Below are 20,015 nucleotides of genomic sequence, written 5' to 3'. Positions count from 1 at the left end.
CATGTGTGTGCTTGCTTGGGGGTCCAGGGGACAGGGATGTGACAGCCCAGCCTCAGCATGGCCCTGGAGCTGAGGCCCTCGGGCTCAGGAGCCCAGCACTGTGCTGGGCCGGTCGCTGCTGGCAGACGCCCTGGGCTATCAGCTGCCTCCCGCCCGAGTGACCTTGACTCCTGAGCAGCGAGCCCAGGCAGCTGGGACAGCGGTGGGCTGGGGGCTGGAGTCATGAAATTAATCGAGTGGTAAACAGCCTAAATCCCGTGTAACTCTGTCCCGAGCCACACACTGCCCTCCTGAGCGGCTTGTCTGGCCCTATTTACATGCGATTATAACAGCTAATCGCAGAGTTTTAGTTCTCTGCTCCTGCATTAAACTGATTATCCACGGAGGGGAAAAAGGCCGGGAACCACCCTGGCTCGGTGAGAGCCTCTGTGAAGCCTGAGCCCCGCGGGGGCGGGGTGATCTCTGCGGGGCTCTCCCTGCCCTCCTGCACGGTACGGCGGTGGCACCGGGGCCGCTCTGGGACGCCCCCCCGACCACCAGGGCAGTGAGCAGTGGGTGGCCCCACGCCTCCCCCGAGGTGGCTGCGGCTGATGTGGCTGTCCCAGCTGTGGCTCTGTCCTGCTGCCTTCACACCAGCCTTGCCTGTGCGCGGTAGTGCTGGTGCGTGGCTGTGCCTGCCGGGCTGCGGCTCGGTCAGGTCCAGCTGTGTCCGCCGGCTGTGCCGGCCGCCGTGGCCCTCCCTCTCCAGCTGTGCTGCGCAGGGTCAGGGTGCTGCGCACAATCCGCAGGCGCTTTCCTAGATTACAGCCCCATTATCTAATCAAGCAGATCCATGGTGCTGATTAGGGCTGGACGAGTCCCGTGGGGACAAGGTTATGGGGCCTTTGCAGGGCCATGGCCAGGGCTGGTCCCAGTCAGCAGCACCAATGTCCTGGATGGCTTGAGGCTTCCACACCTGTGGCTGCCCAGAGCACACCATCAGCCCACTGGGGAATGGATGGGACCAGAGCTCTGGCTGCTGTATGCTGGGAGCTCCAGGCGCTGCTCGGGCTCTGGCCATGGGGTAGTGCAGGGGCATGGGACCTCTGGGTGCTGGCACCTCTCCCTGGGGCCTTCTGCTGTCACCAGGGCCTGCAGGGATCCAGGGATGTGGCCGGGCTCATTAGCACCGGTGACCTTCGCCTTCCTGTCCTGGCCAGCGCTAAGCGGGTTTGTTACATATTTAATATCCTGAGAGCGTTATTAGTCGGTATTTAATGACGGATACAACCTGTGGGATAATCCCAGACTTAGTGGGGAGGCGTGGTGGCAGGAGCAGGTGGCTCAGGGGGTCGTGGGCTCTCGGGGCCCCTCACACAGCTGCCCACCACTGCCCTGCCCACCCACTGCCCTGCTGTGCCAACCACAGGAACCCCCCAATGCCTTGCAGGGGTCCCCACTGTCCATGGGGCTATGGGACCCTTCTCCTTCGTGACTCTGCTGCTGGGAATCCAGTGGCAGGCATGGCAGTGCTGGGGCTTGGGTGAGGACCTGGCCGAGCCAGGGGACGAGCAGGATGGGGCAGCATGGGTTGCTGTCCTCCCAACACGCTCTGGTTCTTCCACCATCCTCTGGCCCTCCAACCCGCCCTTCCAGAGCACAGGAGGCTCTGCCACCAGCAGCCCCAAGTCAGGGCTGGGGTCATGGATGGGACAAGGCTCAGCACTGGCTCTGGGAGTCCGTGGGGCTCTCGGTGGGTCCCACGTGCCAGCCCCAGGGTGCCATTGTACCCAATCCCTGGGAGCTGTGTAAGCTGTGCTGAGCTGGGGGGCTTGGAGGGCCCAGGGCTCTGGCTGGTGGCAGGCAGGCAAGGACAGTCCCTGCAAGTCCCTGCCCAACAGTAGCTGGGGAAGGGGGGGGTATCAGGTGCCCCAGATCTGCTGCTGCTCTCATGGGTGCTAATACCCCCTAATCAGCTGTCAGTCACTGCAGACCCCAGCAGCTATAAAAGACCCGGGAGCAGCTCCCCGGCTCTTCTCCTGCAGTATGGCAGCACCTCGGGGCGAGAGCAGCCCAGGACAAGATCTGGGGGGCTGCGGGGGGCCTTGGGGGACCCTGCGGGGGCCACCCCAAGCCCTACTGCCCTGCGCCTACCCCTACTCCTGCCCCTGTCCCGTTTTGGCCGGGTACAGCCTCCTGCCACCCCCTCTCAGCCTCGTGACGCCCCTGGTAAGTGCCGCGCTGCAGCTCCGGGGAAGGAACGGGATGCGGGGCTTTCCCGGGACCAGGATGGGACTGTGTGGGGGGGTTGGAATCGGGGCTGGGGACCTGCTGTCCCGAGGCCCCTGCCCCTCCCCGGCATTCCCCTGCCCGCACACACACACACCGTCCTGCACTTGGCACTTTGGGTGCACATGGGAGAGGAAAACGACGGGCAGGATACAGCTCTGCCCTCTCCCACACACAGAGGCCCGAGCTCTGACACCCCACAGCCCCTCTCCTCTGGCTGTCGTGCCCCCCTGTCCCACCCTGACACCCCTGTGCCCCTCCAGGTCTCAGCACCCTTTGAGGTGCCGCTGGGGCTGCCCACAGAGCCGGGGCGGGCGAAGGCGGCAGCGACACGAGAGAGCACCGGGGCACTGAAGGCTTGGCTGGCACGACACCCCAGGAACCCCTATCCCAGCAAGGGGGAGAAGGTGATGCTGGCTGTGGTCAGCCGGATGAGCCTCACCCAGGTCTCCACCTGGTTCGCCAATGCCCGCCGGCGCCTCAAGAAGGAGAAAAAGGCGAGCTGGGTCATGCACAGCGCCTCAGATGGCGAGGACAGCGAGGGAGAGGGGGTCCCATCGGATGCCGTCCCCATTCCCAGTTCCAGCCCCGTGCAGGATGGGTGCGGGGGCAGCCCCGAGGTGACGACAGGCCCTGGGCAGGACAAGCAGCGCCAGAAACCCAAGATCTGGAGTGTGGCAGAGATGCTGGAATCTTCACCCAGCAAGAACGGGTGTCCCCCAGGGGTGCCAGTGGTGCTGGAGCAGGTATAGGACTGGGACAGTCATGTCCGGTCCCCAGAGGCATGACAGGAGAGACAGGACCCAGCAGCTGCCTCAGCAAGGAGAGGGGGAGATGTGGGTGGGAGGGACACAAAACAGTAATAAATGTGACTCTGTCCTGGGTCTCCTGGTGTTGCCTGTGTGCAGTGGGATGCTGGTGGGGATGCTGGTAGGGATGCAGGGGTGCCAGCAGAGATGGTAGGGTAGCTTCACTGCCAGTGCTGCAGAGAGCAGCCCCTGTGGAGCAGGGCAGGTTGAAGGCAGAGATTAAAAATAGACTTCGCTCTTCTTAATAAAAGTAATAAAATGGTTAGCAGTATTAAATTAATCCTTACAAAACAAAACCCAAGGAGGTTAAATAGAGACTGGAGGCTGTGCAAAAAAAAACCCCACAATGACTACAAAATAGCTGCAAAGACATCTTTACACACCAAAGAAACTCCTCCACTCCTCCCCTCTGGGACATAATGTCAGCGAACACGAGACCCACACATGAGAAAGAAACACAGATGCGATGGGAGCAGCCCCACGAGGAGCGTGGGCGCCACAGACAGAACTATTTACACTATGGACACGGAGCCGTGCTGGGGCCAGTCCGGCCGCAGGAGCCCCCGGGCTCTGCCCGTCCCTCTCCTGCCCGTGCTCGCGCTTCCTCAGCTGGGATCAGTGTCCTGGCTCCTGCTCTTTGTCTGCTGTGGAGGAGGAGGGCAAGAGCTGAGGTCTGGCCCAAATGCTTGTAGGCTGCAATGAGCTCTTGCAGCCATTCCAGCCTGTGTGAGCACCCACATGGAAAAGACAGCGTTGTTCTGCATGGGAAGGCACCAGGCACTGAGCTTCTCCCCATGGTCCAGGCGGAGCATGCTGTGGGTCAGAGGACGTGTACCTCAAGGGACAATGCCCCAAGGAACCCAAATCCTGCCTGGCTCAGGCACACGGGCTGGCTGCGCAGGGTCAGGAGTGGGGGAACCCAAAAACCTCCAGGCACAGGCACTGGCAGAGGCTGTAGACAATGCAGAGAAGGAGGGTGGAGGGCACAAGACTGACCAGGATGATGCCCAGGCTGTGGTGCTCGATGAGCAGGAGGTAGATGCCGAAGGGCAGGGAGCTGAAGTAGAGGAGGCAGAGGACACCCAGAATGAAGCGGGGGATGGCTTGCCACCCCCAGGAGCGCCACTTCTGCCCAGGGCCGTGGCAGGGCAGTGCACCCAGGCTCGTGGGGCGGTACAGCCGCACCACCTCCAGCCTGCCCAGGCTCTCTGGTGGGGCTACGTCCTCTGGCACCTCCAGGATGGTGACAACCAGGCAGTCGGGGCTGGATGTGGGCTCCAGCACGCTGGGGCAAAGGAGTACCTCAGGAGATAGGGGTGGACCCCGCTTCTTGGCCTGTTCACGGCCTGTCAGCAGTGCCAGTGCCTCACCGTCATCCTGCAGCTGCTGCACGTCCCCGCCCGGCACCGGGCTGTGCTGGCGGCAGAAGGGGCAACGGAGCTGGGGGGTTGAAGTGTCCCCCGGGGGAACAATCCTGCGCAGGCAGCGGGCACAGAGGCGATGGCCACAGCGGAGCAGCTTGGGCCTGCGGGCACGGGCGTCGAAGCGGCTGTAGCAGATCTGGCACTCCAGCTCGGGGGACGAGGGTGCCACCGGCGGGGACACCAGTTTGCTCTCTGGCTGGGCCATGCTCCTGGGGGTCTGCTGGGGGCTGTCCGGGCTGCAGGGAGGGGGCACCGCGGTCAGCCAGGGCTGAGGGCAGGCCCCGGGCCCGCTGCCTCCCACGCGAGGGGGTCCCAGCTCCGCCGCATGCCATGGCCATTGTCCCGGTCAGACCCCGGGGCTCGGTGGGAGAGCGGGGCAGCGAGAGCAGAATGGCGGCGACAGCCCCCTCCCCGGCCCCGACTGCGACCCCCGCCCGGTGCCACCGGCGCTGGGACTCACCGTCATCCCGCCCCTGCTTTGCGGGGAAAAAATCGCTCCCAGGGGCCGGCACCAGCGGAAGGGCAGCTCCCGGACGCATCTTTGGCCCTCACGGTGCGTGTGGGTTCCCTGTGGCCCCGGGATGGCTGCGAACACCGGCTCCGCCGGCGGCGGGGACCCCCCACCCCGCACCCCGTTACCCGGGCGAGCCGCTCTCGGTCCGTACTCCCCGCCCCCGCTCCCGGCCCGCACCGCATCCTCTCCCGTACCTGCGCTCCGCGCCGCAGCTCCCGGCGGGGACGCAGCGGCGGGTCGGTCCCCGCCGCCGGCGGGCTCGGTGGCACCGGTGGGCTCCGCGGCGGCGGGCGAGGGCCCGGCAGCCCCATGGGGGGAGGCGCGGGGCGCTGCCCGCCGCGCTGCGGGGGCGAGCACGGCGCAGGGGCCGCCGGCAGCGCCGCGGCGTTGGCCCGGTAACGGGGAACGGAGGGGGAGCTCGGACGGGCTGTGCTGGAGCCCTGCGGAGCCCCCTCTTGCAGAACCGGGCCCCGTCGGCTGCTGAGGGGTAGGCACAGGGGTCGATGCAGGGGCGGTGCGGGGTTTGGTGCGGGATCGGTGCGGCTCCCGGTACTCCAGGGTTCCCCGCTCACGGTCAGCCCCGAGGATGCGCCTTCCTGGCGTGGGGCCTGCGGTAGCGGCGCTTGGGGTTCAGCGTCTCTAGGGAGTCGAGTCGGGGGCACTCGGGGGACACAGCACTTGACAGGTTCAGGCTGGGCACAGCCAAGCCCCCTGCACATTCTACACTGCAGGCGATGTTCTCCAAGCCCAGCCAAATCCTCCCCCAGCTGCTGCCCTTAGAGGGCGTTTCCAGGAGCCCTGGGGGGCAAAAGCACTCAGGGGTCCCCTCCTTGCCTCCAGACAGGAGAATGGCAGCATTGCCACAGGGGCAATGGTAGCGAGGGCTTTTAGTTCAAATAGTCCAGGTTTACCACAGCCTGACAGAGCTTTTATGCGAGGGCTTCATTCCCCCCAGTCCTGCCTGTACCACTCACGGCTCCCAACCCTCCCATAGCTGCCCCTCACAGCACAGCCCCTCACAGACTGATCTACTACTGGTTATCTGCCCTTGAAATGCCCCAGTGTCAACCTGATGTGCCCCATTGACCATCTCACGCTCTGTCATGATAAAAGAGATTTGAGAAGCAGCCCACACCACCAGGCTTCTGGCCACTGATATCACACATCCCAGTGAGACCACAGCCACTGAATATGTAACCAGGTAACTGTCCCCCACCTGAGGGAGCAGGCAAAGGGCTCACTGTGCACTGACTGACCAAGGGGTGGGTTAGGGACACTCCCAGCATCAGCACGTCTCTGCTCACCTGTGCCTCGGGAGCAGGTGGTCTTGGGTCAAAAACTATGATTAAAGGGGGAAAAAAGGCTTTACGAACTTCCATATTCACAGCTGACATTCCCATCTGCTCTGATTTAAAGGACATCAATTATCTCCTTGCCACCATCAAAAGCATCTCTGGAGAGCTTTGAAGCCTCTGGAAGTGGGCAGCATCTGGTGCTGGGCAATTCCTGCCCAGTTCGGGATGGCAGTCACTGCTGTGGCACTGACACTGGTACAGCACCAGCAGCGCTGTGGCACCCCACAGGAGAGGCTGGCTGTACTGCCTGCCCCAATGAGTACAAAAGCACTTTGAGTCCGAGTGCACTTCTCTGCACTTCTCCACTGGGAAAGCACCAAAACCTCACTGGAGTAGCATGGGGGTCAGGCTGCTTCAGGGGCTCACACTGGTCATTATGGAAAAACTGCCTCCCTCACCAGGAGGCCTGGAAAAGGGCAAATGTCAGACAGTGCTGAAAAATCAAAACCCAACATTTTTCTACCTTCCACCCAGGCAGAGACCAGACAGGAGTAAGCACAGACCCCCAGACACTAAAGAAGGCAAGTCATGGACACAAGCAGAGCTGTATGCTGGTTTTAATGTTCCTAAGAACTAGGAAACAGAAATCAAAAATAGATTTTGCTCTTCTTGATAAAAGTAATAAAATGGTTAGCGGTGTTAAATTAATCCTTACAAAACAAAACCCAAGGAGGTTAAATAAAGCCCGGAGGCTCCGCATAAAAACCACAATGACTACAAAACAGCTGCAAAGACATCTTTACACACCAAATAAACTCTTCTCTGCTCCTCCCCTCTCCAGGACACAATGTCAGCGAACACAGGACTCACATATGAGAAAGAAACACAGATGCGATGGGAGCAGCCCCACGAGGAGCGTGGGCGCCACAGACAGAACTATTTACACTATGGACACGGAGCCGTGCTGGGGCCAGTCCGGCCGCAGGAGCCCCCGGGCTCTGCCCGTCCCTCTCCTGCCAGGGCCCCTCCGGCCGCAGCGCTCAGCGCCCAGCACTCGCGCTTGCCATCCATCCTTCCATCTGTTCCACCGTCCTTCTGCCTGCCCACGCGCGCGTCCCAGCTCTGGCCGTCCCTTCCCTCGGCGCTCCGGCATTGCGGAGCTGCCGGCTCCTCCTGCCGCGCCACACTGGGCTCCCTCGCCCTGGTGAGGGCCGTGGCTGAGCCTCCTCTCCCACCGGCCGCCGGACGCTCCCGGCTCCTGGGGGCTGGCGTGCAGTTCGCAGAGGAGAGCAGGTGCCGTGGAGCTGCTGCGCAGGAGTCCCGGGCTGTGCTGCGCAGCCAGCAGTCTCTGCTGCCCCAGCCAGCCTCCCCCGGGGCCACCGGCACCTCCCCTGCTGCCTCGCACTCTGCCTTAGTTGGGATTAGTCTCTCGGCTGCTGCTCTGCTCTCGGCCCAGCTCCCGCTCTTTGTCCACTGTGGAGGAGGAGGAGGAGGATGAGGACGAGGAGGAGGAAGACGAGGAGCTGAGGGTTCGGCCCGAATGCTTGTAGGCTGCAACAAGCTCCTGCAGCCGCTCTGGTGTGGGCTCCCACTTGGCAAAGCCGGCGCTGTTCTGCAGGAAGAGGACGGCTGTGTTGTGCACAGCCTTGTAGTACATCTCCTCCCTGCAAGGGAAGAGCATAGGCATCAGCACCTCCCCTGGCCCCCACCCAAAATCCGCAACACCTGCTCCTCCTCTTCCTGCCTTCACTAAGACAAGTATTTGTCCCATCCTTTCTCTCATTATTCTGAGCAGAAGGGAGGCACAGTGCAGCCTCGGGCAGTTCTGAGTACAGTAGAGGCACCTGGGCTTCCAGAGGGAAGAAACACAAGCTGCAGTGTCCCATTGCTCCCCACCAGTTCACATATGTGCTGGAACCTTGCTGTCCCTGTAGAGGGGACTCAACACAGTGAGTGAGGCATCAGTCCCAAGCAGGTAAGAACTTCAGTCTTCTCACCTGTTGCTTAAACAAGCTGCTGCTCACACTAGTTGCCTCAGCAACAGAGCAGAGACCAGCCTGCCCCACAGGGATCAAACCCCCACTGACTGCCCCTTGCCTCTGGTCTCCCAGTGACATCCAGCTGCTGCAGCACAAGCAGCTACCAGGCCTGAGGGCTGGCAGAGGCACAGATCAGTGCCACAGGTGTGACCTGTTCCAACTGGACTCGTGCCCAAGGCACACACCTCTCACAAGCTAAACTTAGCAGTCATTAAACAGACGTTGAATTCACCATGCTGTCTGCCCATCCTGAACACCCAAAGTGATGATGCGCTGTGCTTGTCCTTGCCTGCTCCCTGCTTCCCACTGATTTCAGCCTGGGAGAGGATATTTCTGTCACACAGCTTCAGAGCCGTGTTCCCAAAGGATCTGAGAACAAAGCCTACTTTTTGCAGACATGCTGGGACCCGCTGCGGTACTCGTGATCGAAGGCCGGCAGGATGAGCTGGTGTCGCTTGAACTTGCTCTGCTCCATGCGCGTCAGGGCTGGCGTGGGGGGGTCCCGCCACTCAGGGATGAAGACAATGAAGGAGAGCGGCTCGCTGGAGCTCTCCAGCAGTTTCTAGTGCAAGAAGAAAAGGAACAATCGCAGCACTGACAGAGCAATGACGCATTTAGTGAGTCCTACAGAAAGGAAATGCTTCTGCTTCAAGAGCAGTGCCCAGCTGCCACTGTCCTCTGTCCATGCCCTCACGGTGCAGGAGTGGCAGGAGTGGTGAGGAGCAGAGGATGGACAGCACAGCTCCATCCCAAACAACCCCACTGTGAGCAGACATACCTCAAAGTGAGAGACCATGGCATCCATCAGCTCCTCACAGAATGGAGGATTTGCCTCAAAAGAACCACTTATAGGGAAGAAATCCAGGCACGGGCTGGAGAAAGAGGCAAAGATCCCACATCAGTTCGTCCTGAGTCATCTCACGGGCATGCACCCACACCCACGCAGAGCAAGGGAACGCAATACTCACCCCCTGGATCCAAAATACCCGTCTGTGTCCAAGAAGGCTGAACAGTACTGTTTAAAATAGCAATTCAGGGGCGAGGCAAAGCATTCAAAACTCACTCCAAAGAGCTTGTGGAGGGCTTCAAAGATGTGCACGGGAAGTGCCCCTTGCAGACCAGTCCCTTCATACAGCCCCACACCGAACATCATCTGAGGAGAGCAAACCCTGGTGAGCCGTGCCAGCACTCGCTGTTCCTGCTGCTCCCTTCACTGACCACGGACCCAGGGCCACATGTCCATGCACCCACTCCTCTAGGTATGCAGGGCCCCCTCGTCCTTTCTCAAATTCGTGTAGGTCCCTGCATGTACCCAAGAATGCTCTTTAGAGATTTTATCCAACTCTGATTCCACAAAACCATCAGTTTTCTCTTGTACCCAAGTGAACCTTCAGCTGCCCCTCAGAGTCAAGAGCTACTGAAGGTTTCCTTCACAAAGATCTTCACCCACACTGAGGTCTTGTGTCAAGACCACAACTGCTCCCCAGTCCACAGTCCTACCTCAGCATAGCATGAGCACACTGCAGACCCAGTTTAAACCCCATGTTGCTCCAGGTTCCCAAAGCTTTCCCAGAGCAAAGACAAGTCCCCAGTGCTGCCAAGGCTTTCTGATATACAGCTGTGGTGACACTGTACCTGATATCGACGGAGAAGGCACCAAACCCTGGGCAGGAACTTTTCAAAGCCTGAGTCGTCGATGCAGCTGTACCGATAAAGAAGCCACTGGAAGAGAAAGCCCAGCCATTGAAGACACCAGGAACAGCCAAGCTATGGTGATACACGCACATTGTGACAGGGAGAGGGAGGCTGAGGAGCAGGTGGGCTCTGCAGGGAGTTGTCAGCACATCTGCTGTCACTGCGTGAGCCACCAGCTTGTCATTAACACGAAATGAATGAACCACCACAGCAGCACGTGTCTCTCAGCAAGGGTTGCCTTGGTTTGAGTACAATGTTCTGGCAGCACAACATTTATTCAGAGCACACACCCAACACCTGGGAAATACTCCCAGCAGAGCCTGACCCCAGTTAAGGTGAGAGTAGCTGTCCTCATGGCCATGGCACCACCCTGCAGGGTCAGTTGGCCAGCCTCTGCCCAGCCCTGCCCAGGAGATGAGCCTGCCCCAGGGGCAGCAGAGCCAGTGCCCAGCCCTTACCAGCTTGCTGAAGTAGTTGCGGCTCACTTTGACCATCTCCCCCTTGTAGCGCACACACGCCACGTTGTTCTCCATGTGCATCTCCACGCTGGGCAGCGGCGGGGAGGGGATGGCCAGTCTCACGGGGTAGCAATACACCAGCCTGTCCTGGACCTCAGGAGCTTCTACCTCAGCTATGGAGAATGAACAGAAAGGCAGCCTATGAGAAGCCAAAGGTATTGGGGACCAATCTTCAGTCCACCTCAAAAGACACAGCAAACCAAATAGGGCGGAAGAGTAGGATGGTCTTCCCAAAAAACCACCATGGTGGTCCCTCACAGATGTTGTAAGCAGCTACCTAGTTTCAAAGCTGATTCCCTAATGCAGACAGCAAACAGACACCCCAGTGTCCTGAGGCATGTTCCAAACAAACAAAACACTCTTTTTGTTGCTATTGTTTCTTATTTCAGTTTGCCCCGAACTCATCCAAAGCACAATAAAAATTCACAGGCTGCCAAATGCAGGAGGCAAAGGAATCTCCCTGCACCTTGTGGTTATCCACTGCCTCAGCTTCGGGGAGAGCTCATAAATCAGCTGGAAGGAATCTCTGACTTAATGGGGTTGAAAGATAAGCATCAAAAACAATGGCAAAAGGCAGACATTGGGACCTGAAGGGAGCCTGAGGAGAGCCAGGACCCAAAAGGGAAAAGGACTACAGACAGTGGCAATGAAAGGAGCAGACCCCATGAAGAAGGAAAAGCTGACTAGAGGCAGATGTACAGACATGAACGAAAGAAAGAACAGAGGAAAGATCAAGGAACGCGAACTCTGCCAAGAAAGGGTGCACAGTGACAAGCTGGGAGGCAGAGGGGTGCAGAAAGGTGCTCAGAACACAAGAAATGTGGCAAACAAGAATAAAGGGAGAACACTCAGCATTACTAAGGGGGTGTCAACTGTCCCCAGGAATTCATGAAGCAGCAAAGCAAAAAAACATAGTCCAGTGAAATGAACAAATGCCCTGCTCAGAGTGACCTACTCCTAACAAGCTACTTCATCCTGGCAAATCACGTATTTGTAGTATCTGATGTTACAGCTGGTCACAGGACCTGATGGAAGACAGTCTCTCACTGCACAGACACTGTGACTGAAAGCTGAGGCCTATGTTAGACTGGCTGTTTCTTACTTCGAAACACAGACTTTCTAACATTTGGAGAGAGAGCTGCCCTCCCAACAGGTACACTCTCTGAAAAGGGACAGGCCAGACCACGGGGCCTTTAACTGCAGCACTGCAGCTCTAGAGCTCTTCAAAGCTGGCTGCATACCAGAGATATTGTTCTCTTTGAGTATGGCAAGATGCTTCTCTCGGATGCGCTTGACGTATTCCAGGGATATGTAGTAAATTTTACTGCAGATGCCTTCGACAGAGTCCTTGGCTGCAGCAGACACATGGGGCCCACACTGTTTGCGTAAGTGCTCCAGGCGGTCCTGTGGAAACAGAGAACCAGAGTTTCTCACACGGCACCAATGTCTCTCCAGGGGTTTTCAATGTCTCCAGAAGGACCTGTACCTGTCCCCACATGCCCCCTCCCCAGCTCCCTGTGCCCAGTCACACATCAGTGGTGCACTGACCATGTAGTCCTCCTTGGAGGCAGAATGGTCCCGTCGCAGCCAACTGAAGGTGTCCTCCACATTCCACTTCACCACCTTCCTGCTGTCTGGGGAAGCACTCCTGCAAAAACAGAGGCAAAATTTAACTCACAGCTGCACAGCAAGATATTCCACCCTCCACCAATTTTTTTTATCAGTGGGGAATGTGGACACCGTCACTTGTCAAGGCCCATCCCTGTCACTCCCCTCCAGTTCTCTGGAAAGGCCTTCCAGACATTTCCTGATTGCGGACTGCTATATACTCTCCAAAACTTGGTGTAGCTGGCTGCTGTCCTCTCTGCAACAGGAAAGACCCCAAAAGCCTTTATTTGTCATGGCATTTTGACTCTGCCTCTAATTTTCAATTACTGCTAGGGGCTTGTGACTCTGAGAAAACTACCCTGTTTACAAGTTTTTCCCCCACAAGATTCTCCACACCGCGCTTCCTCAGTTCTGTCTTCTGTGGCAGAACTGGTCAGAAAAACCCTACCTTGTATACAAAATGCCACTCTAAGCTTGTTGCTCTGTAACAGCAGTGAGTGCCCAAGCACTTCGGATTTTATCTCAGGGATAACAAAAGACATTCCACACCCAGTACTTCATTGTCTTCACACACATTCAGCTACCCAGTATTACATTTTACAGTAATGTCATTATCAAAAGATGGCTCCAGCACTACTGTTTTTCTTCTGTATGTTCCTAACCTTGCTTTTCCTCAACAATATTATGCCCAGTGCTGGATAAGGCAGTATGAGAAGCCCCTAAGTCCTTTTGTCTTTTCTGAACGTGACAGTACTGTGAGAAGAGCTCCCACCTGGATTCAATCAGTCGTTTCGCAGCCTCAGCATACTTGAAGAGCAGCCTCTTGGCTTCCTCTCGGAACTTAATTCTGGATAACCTGAGGTAAGTTAAATTCATATGCATGAGTCTCTCAAAGGCATGGAAGACAGGTTCAGTTCCCCAGCTTTCCTTCACCAGCATCCAAACAAAGGGAAGCACCACAGCAGAACCGTGGTAGGTAAATCACCAGACCAGACTGACCCAGAACCATCCCAACAAAGTGCTCTAGTGCTCTGCCTGTGAACAGTACCTGATGGGAATGTCATTCATGATCTCTCTGAACATGGAAGGAGACACTACTGGCTCGCAGTCACTCGGTAAAAGAGGATCTGTCCCTTTATCAACCACTTTCCTCTCCAACATCCAGCGATTAAATGACTCCCTTGGGGGGTCAATCCCTGGAGATGCACAGAAGAAGAGTCTAATCAATACAATACAGAAATGCCCAGTAGAACTGATAAGGATCATCACACAAAGTTCTGCCTAATCAATTAACCAACAATGCCACAGAGTATAACCATCACAAAAAGAGAACACAGGGACTAGACAGGCATAAAACAAAAGTCAGATCACCAGAACACTAGAACTGAGAAGGAAATCAAAAGAACCCAAGAGAAACTCACCTTCTCGCTGCTGGCAGAGCTCACGGTAATGCTGCCGCAGCTTGAGAATGAGCTGGGACCGGAGCAGCTCCACCTCAGGGTGTGGAGAAAGCACTTCTGATGGTGGCCTCTGCTTAATCACAGCATTTGTCTGAATATCCAGGTCCCAGTATACTCTGTGGCAGAAGCAAATGTCATCAGGATAACCAGATCACTGGCTAATTATCAAATATTACTTTTAAAGATACTTCCTTGGGCTGTTTCACCAGCCAGGAAACCAAACGATCAAGACTGCTGGTGGTGATTTATCCCTCAGGTTTCTCCTATGTGTCTCAAACACTTTACTGAGAAAGGAACTGAAGACAAATGGACACAACTCACTCAGTTGGTCGTAGAAGAGCTGCCTGCTGTTTGTCTTCAGGCGAAACACACCATGCCTTCAAAACAGAGGTTCCTGGAATACTGGGAGAGCTGGGGACTGGCTGAGCAGCTGGGTTCCCTGGGACATCCGCCTGTGTGTGTGAAAGATGAATTAGTGAATTACCAGAGAGACAAGTAAAGGAGAAGCAGCCCAGCGAATCAAACAGTCCCACATCAGAACACCACACAGGAGACACCCATGAGCTCTCCAGCCCCCTTCGTTTCAGGCCACACACGTTTGTTTCAGAGCACCACACCCACCTTGGGCTTCTTCACACTATTGCCACTTGGAACCTCTTCTGAGAACCTCCTCTTCCTCTGCTTGCTCTCCACAGAAGCATCTGCCACCCCACCTTCCAGTGGCATGGGAGCCGCATTCAGTCCCAGAGGGTCCGACTATGAGAGTCCAAACAACAACGGCACACGTCAAGTTCACCCACTGCCACTGCAGCATCCCACTGCACTGCTCCCAGCTCCCATGTGGATGGAAATACGGACACCACTAGTCACACCTGCACAAAGCTGAAAGATTCTCTTCCAGATGTCTATATGCTTTTTTGAAATACTTTAATGAGAAAAACCTATCACAAATCCCCCACGCTGACTGTTCTTTGAGTGGTGCATGACTCCTGGAACAGCAACGCCTGACAGGCACCTGACAGAGGAACACTTGCCTGAAATCATGCCAGACAAAGGACCAAGCAAGGAGTTCTGAAGGCACACAAGACCCTCACACACCTGTAATCTGAGGTCCACAGACCATGAAGACCCCAGTCCTGGCACAGCACTCCCAAGGTGAGTGAGCACTTACTATGACATCGTGCTGTCCCAGCACAGGCATTTCCCACAGAGACTGGTTGGTGAAGCGGTTGAAGTAGTACGGGCGGTTCTCCCGCTTGCTCCAGCACTTCTCCCAGCCAGCCTGCACCAGCTCATCTGAGAGGACAGTGAGAGTCAGGAGAGGAGCATCCTGCATGACAGACCTGCCCTGCAGTGCCCAGCACTGGCACAGCACACTCTGAAACACACATCATTCCTGGCCTCCCTTGGCAGCCTTGTTTCACCCCTCTCCCCACTGCCAGGGCCCTGCAGAATTCCCGAAGGCAGAGTCGGTACCTGGCAGGTCCTGTACCAGGCGCATGGGTTTGGGGGAGCTGGGCTGGTTCTGGTTGGAGGTGCCAGGTGAGTGACTCATGAGAGACGCTTCCTCCGCAGGGCTTCTGTGATTCTCATTGGCCATTTCTCAGCAACCACACTGGAAAAACAGAGTAATATCCAGTGTTACAGCAGGAAAGGTCCCAGATCTGCTTGGCACACTCAGGTGTAGCAATACAAGTTCATTCTGATAATAAAACAGGGATTGAACCAGTACATGCAAACTGTACCTCAGCCCTGAAAAACACCTGTTATCCTGGATACAACGAGCTATGCTCAGTGTCAAATGGGGTTAGCCAGGGTGTTCTTCAGGCCAGCACTCAAAATATTCCCTTTTCAGCTAGATCTCTCCAAAGAGTGAAGCATCAGATTGTAAAAAATAACATAAGCTCCTCTGTAATTATGTGCCACCTTCTGCCACACCAATACCCACTGGCCAGGTCTGATCTGTTATCCTCAGAGACAGTTTGAATCAACTCACACACACATAACTGCACATCATTTCAACAAAAGGCTTTCATTTAAAAAAAAAAAAATCTGCTATATAAAATAGCCCTGGAGGTTCACTAACAACTTCTGTGGTTCAGAAAACCACAGGCTGGGAGTCAGGAGCTCCCGAATTATTACCCGCTGCATGTCCCAGGCTGACACGTCCTAGTCCTAGTCCTAGTCCCACAAGCAGGGCCTCAGCCAGCTGTTTTGGCCCTTGCTGCTTTTTCATCTGCATAACAACAGTTATGCAAAAGAAGGTCTGTTGGAACAATAAAGCTCTTCTTAATCATAATTTAATGTTGCCAGCTGGAGAGAAACAGCCAGGCTTTTCCTCTCTTAGTCACCACTCATCCCCTGGGGAAGTTTCTGAAACAGCGCCACAGATTGCTCTTCTCTGGCAGCCCGAAATGCATTGGCAATGAACTGGGGGGAAACAAGGCATTTTACATAATTCCCAGCTACCTCAGACACTTAACTCTATTCAGGCTTTGGAGACATCCCACAGCACACACCAGCACAGTCAGGCAGCAGCAGAACAATGCTGTGCATAGTGTGCTCCTCACCTGAGCAGCACACTATCTGGCAGCAGGAGCCCCGTACAGGAGCTCTCCAATAAAAACTCTGGATTTTTTTTGGGCTAAGTCACTGGGATTTGAAGCCTTCGCTGCCCTTCCTGTGCATAAAGGCCAGTGGCTATTTCAGCAGAACAGAATGGAAGGAGCAAACAGTGGTCAAGAGCGAGTGGCCAGTAGCTCAGCTGCCCACAGCACTGGCTGAGATCAGCATTGAGGAACTCGACTCCTTCAGTCCCTCAGATGATGTTTCCATCCTTCCAGGCAGGGTACACAAGGGAAGGTGTGGGACAGTGACACCTGGAGTTTGGGTCTTTGCCCCAAAGCAAGCAGGTAACGCCCCGTGCCTGCTGCAGAGCGCAGGACACAACTGGGGACCTTTAACGGCCTCAGCAGTGAGCATTGTGCAATCTCACACTCCCTCCTGAACTCCAACCCCACCGTGTCCTTACAGTCACTTCACAAAGGTGCCATGGTGAGCTGGGCCAGTGGCAGCAGCTCAGGCTTGTTTCAGCCCGGGGGTACAGGGACCCTGGAGACAGCAGGGCTGCGAGGCAGGACCACAGGGAACATCTGAGAGATGCTTAGTCCCTCCTCCTCAAACTAAAGCTACATTTGCACATGCAGCTACTGCTGTGTCCTGCACATTACACAGAGCACACCCTGGAGTGAACTGGTGTGTACTGGGGGGACCAGAACTCCCAAAATCATGATTGTCAGGATTCACAGACAGCGCTGGGCATGGAGCCCTGGCCAGCTTGGATGGCACATGTCAGCTCCAGTGACCTGCCAGTGTTTTTCACCACCCATCGCTCAAAAGAGCTGTCAAATAGGGTGACTGGCTCTGCCTCCTCCCATTTATGGATAAACTGGAATGGTGGAAGTAGCCAAGAAGTTTTATCACTTGATCAGTGTTAACAAATATTAAATCCAAGTACCCTTAAGGTCTGGGAAAAGGAAACAGCCAAACTAACAGGAATCCTGGCAGAAGCCACTCTACTTTTATGTAACTACACTGGGACTTAGACAGTGACAGGGATCCAGAGGAAGCATTTTATGGTGATTACGGTATGTTTTTATACACCATGGCAATGCATACAGTGCTTCACAAACACGGTACAACGCTGTCCCTGCCCAGAGAGCTTACAACCTAGAGCAGCAGCACAACCAGAGACCACAGCGAGGGGTAAGGAGACACAGAGTAAAGAAGTACAGCAAACAGGACCGGTATTTGTTTCCATTTCACCGAGGTAGAATTTTGTACAAGACAACAGCAAATGCAGACAAAGGAGATCAGCGACAGCCCCCCGGGGACAACCCCGCGGCTCTCCCCCATCCAAGAACCACGGATGCTCCAGGAGGCTGGGAGCCAGGCCATCGCCTCCTCCATCGGCACCCATCCCCTTTCCGAGCGCCGGCCGGCGGGCCCGGAGCTGAGCAGCGCAGCGCTCCCGGGGCACCACGGGCACTGGGGACCGGGGCACCGTGTCTGCGCGGGAAAGCGGCCGGGAACCTCCTGAGGCTGCCCTGCCGGCGGCGAAGACGGCACGGAGCTCCTCGGCGCGGCGGGCCGGGGCCGGCGGGCGGCCACGGGCGCCCAGCGAGTGCGGAGAGGAGGCGGCGGCGGCGACAACTCTGCAGTCTGGCCGGGAGCGGTCCGGGGGCGCGGCCTAAGCGGGGCGGCGGCCGGCCGGGCGGGTACTTACGGTGGCGGGCTGCCTGGCGGGACGCGTGGCCGTCGCTCCGTGCTCGCCGCTGGCGCGCCGGGACCGCATCCTCATAGCGGGGCGTCCCGCGCCTGGCCCGCGGGGGCGGCTGCGGAGACAGGAGCCCGTTACGGCGCCGTGGGGAGGGGCCGCGCGACGCGCAGGCGCGGCGGGGGCACAGCGGGGGCGCGGCGGCGGGAGCGCGGCGGCAGTAGCGGCCGCGTTCTAAGATGGCGGCCGCAGGCCTGCGCCGCCTCCCCTCCGCCGTCCGCGCGCCGCCGCCGGTCCCCGCCGCCTCCTCCTGCACGGCGGACCGCGGCCACGCGGTTGCGCCGCTTACCTGGGCGTGAGGCCAGGGGCTGCAGGCACCGGGCACCGCTGCGTCGGCCACCGCCACCGCCCCACCTCCGCCTCGCCCGCCCCGCCGCCGCCATCTTGCGCCGGGGCCGCGGGTGTGGAGCGCATGCGCGAAGCAGAGCCCGCGCTTGGGGGAATTACTTATAGCATGCGCAAAGGCTGCGCGGTCACCCCGCCCACCCGGCGCCATCTTTGTGGCGGGCACCGCCCCGCGGTGGGTGCGGAGCGGTCGCGGTCCCGCCCGCGCTGTCGTGGAGCCGCTTCGTGCGGACCGGCTCCGCCCTCCGGCCCGCCGCGGGCGGTTCCCGGCACTGACAGGGCGCGGCCGTAGCGGTCGCCACCAAAGGGCCTTTGAAGAGCGGCGGCGCCGGGGCGGGGTGGTGGCCGGGCCGGGAGGGGGGGGCTGCATTGATGTGGAGGCGCGGAGCTTCCGCCGCCCGCCGGGCTCAGCGGTTGCTCCTGCTGCGCTTCAGCCCGGGCCGGCCCTGGCAGCCACTGCCTGTCCCGGCGGTCCCTCGGGCGCAGCGCTGACACATCCCTCCCCACACTATTGCCGTGGCCATTCCGCGGGTCCCGGTGGCAGCCGGCGGGCGCTGGCAGTGAGGGACGCGGTGCAGCGCAGGGCACTGCCCGGTGGTCCCTGGGGTCGCTCCCTTGTCCCGCGGCTGCTGCTGCACAGCGTATGCTGGAGGATGACACGGGACGTGGAAGGAAGACACGGCTGTTACTGGGGGCTCCCTGGGGGCCGCAGGACCCCTCGCAGCCGGCGGAGCTTCTGCCGCATCCTCCTAGCTGAGCACCTGTCCTGCCTCGGCCGCAGCTCCCTGGGCAGCCGATGGCCAGTCCTGGGCCACGGCTCCGGTGAAGGCGGGATGGGGAAATCGCGGGGCCTCTCCTGCCCTTTTCTTCCGGGATACCCCCGCTGCCCAGCTTTCCAAGGGATTTCCCATCTCCCGGAGTCCTGCCCTCTGCTCCGGGAGCACCGGGGTCAGTTTAATGAGTTAACGCTGGCACAGCATTTCTGGGGGGATAAGTGCTGTGTAAGCACTGAGGATCCCGTTTTGCGCTTCCAGCAGCCCGGCTCCGCTGCCCAGAGCACAGATAACCCCCTGGGGCACAAAGGGCCGGCTCAGACCGACCCCTGAGGGCAGAGGGGACTCTGTAAAGGGACAGTGAAACTTCAGTCTTGGAGCGAGGGAGCTCAAGTGGTGAGGGCACGGGCTGGCTCGGCATGGCTCGGCCAGGCAGGATTTTCGGGAGGGAGCCCCGGGCTGAGGAGCTGCCCGACTTTTCCCTGAAGGGAGCAGGACGGCGGCATTGGGCGCTCATGGGGACACTCCGGCAGTGCCTATCTCGGTGCTGCGACCCCGGAGCCAGCCAAGCTGCCGCTAACACACGGGGCAAGGCCATCCAAAGGCACATCCTGCAGAGCCAGTGCTGCCTGCCTTGGGGTCGGGGCAGTCCTGAGGGTCCGCAGCTTCGTGCTCAGGTTCGTGTTACAGATGGCCATGAACCAGCCCCCAGCCGCACTGCAGACCGGCCTGGGTCTACACTGAAGCTGGGATAGCTGAGCACTGGCAGAAGCTGCAAAACACAGATAGGGAGTCCCCAGCAGCCCAGGCCTTTCCGGACATTGCCGTTTGCACATGTGCCCCTCGCACGGGGGGTGCCGGAGAGATCCATGGCTGTGGCTGCGTGTGCAGGACGCGGGGAGCGGTGTTTTCGGGGGGAGGAAGGCTTCGT

At 58.2% G+C, this 20,015-nt stretch overlaps 2 protein-coding genes across 3 annotated transcripts; both read right to left on the bottom strand.

Annotated features, from left to right (window-relative positions):
- Positions 1 to 3,980: 3,980 nt before the first annotated feature.
- On the bottom strand, positions 3,981 to 4,706 carry LOC311160716 (E3 ubiquitin-protein ligase RNF182-like; the record flags this gene model as incomplete). The annotated part of the gene is made up of 1 exon (XM_084217751.1): positions 3,981 to 4,706. The coding sequence occupies one exon, from the start codon at positions 4,704 to 4,706 to the stop codon at positions 3,981 to 3,983; it is 726 nt and encodes a 241-aa protein (XP_084073877.1).
- Positions 4,707 to 6,909: 2,203 nt separating this feature from the next.
- Positions 6,910 to 18,371, bottom strand: PCIF1 (phosphorylated CTD interacting factor 1). Of its 2 annotated transcripts, XM_084218041.1 has the most exons (17): positions 18,256 to 18,371; positions 17,916 to 18,024; positions 15,107 to 15,245; positions 14,802 to 14,926; positions 14,252 to 14,386; positions 13,952 to 14,082; positions 13,592 to 13,746; positions 13,219 to 13,366; positions 12,943 to 13,026; positions 12,111 to 12,210; positions 11,804 to 11,966; positions 10,503 to 10,675; positions 9,985 to 10,071; positions 9,318 to 9,502; positions 9,128 to 9,221; positions 8,736 to 8,911; positions 6,910 to 7,974 (listed from the first exon to the last, which is right to left on the bottom strand). In XM_084218041.1, the coding sequence occupies exons 3-17, from the start codon at positions 15,228 to 15,230 to the stop codon at positions 7,722 to 7,724; spliced, it is 2,133 nt and encodes a 710-aa protein (XP_084074167.1). In that variant the 5' UTR covers positions 15,231 to 15,245; positions 17,916 to 18,024; positions 18,256 to 18,371; the 3' UTR covers positions 6,910 to 7,721. The 2 variants fall into 2 exon arrangements, with proteins under 2 accessions (XP_084074167.1, XP_084074168.1); XM_084218042.1 differs by lacking the exon at positions 17,916 to 18,024 and having other exon boundaries at positions 18,256 to 18,368.
- Positions 18,372 to 20,015: the final 1,644 nt, after the last annotated feature.

This window comes from Fringilla coelebs (genome assembly GCF_963513975.1).
Source record: "Fringilla coelebs genome assembly, chromosome: 18".
Taxonomy (NCBI): domain Eukaryota; kingdom Metazoa; phylum Chordata; class Aves; order Passeriformes; family Fringillidae; genus Fringilla; species Fringilla coelebs.
The sequence above is the reverse complement of the archived record's forward strand: the minus strand, read 5'-3'. Positions and strand labels throughout refer to the sequence as shown.

Excerpts from the sequence above, each read along its gene's own strand:
- PCIF1 (XM_084218041.1), bottom strand. The coding sequence starts at position 15,230 with ATGGCCAATGAGAATCACAGAAGCCCTGCGGAGGAAGCGTCTCTCATG. Across the intron at positions 13,027-13,218 it reads ATGAATGACATTCCCATCAG|GTTATCCAGAATTAAGTTCC; the intron begins GTACTGTTCACA and ends AACTTACCTCAG. Across the intron at positions 11,967-12,110 it reads CCTCCAAGGAGGACTACATG|GACCGCCTGGAGCACTTACG; the intron begins GTCAGTGCACCA and ends CTGTTTCCACAG.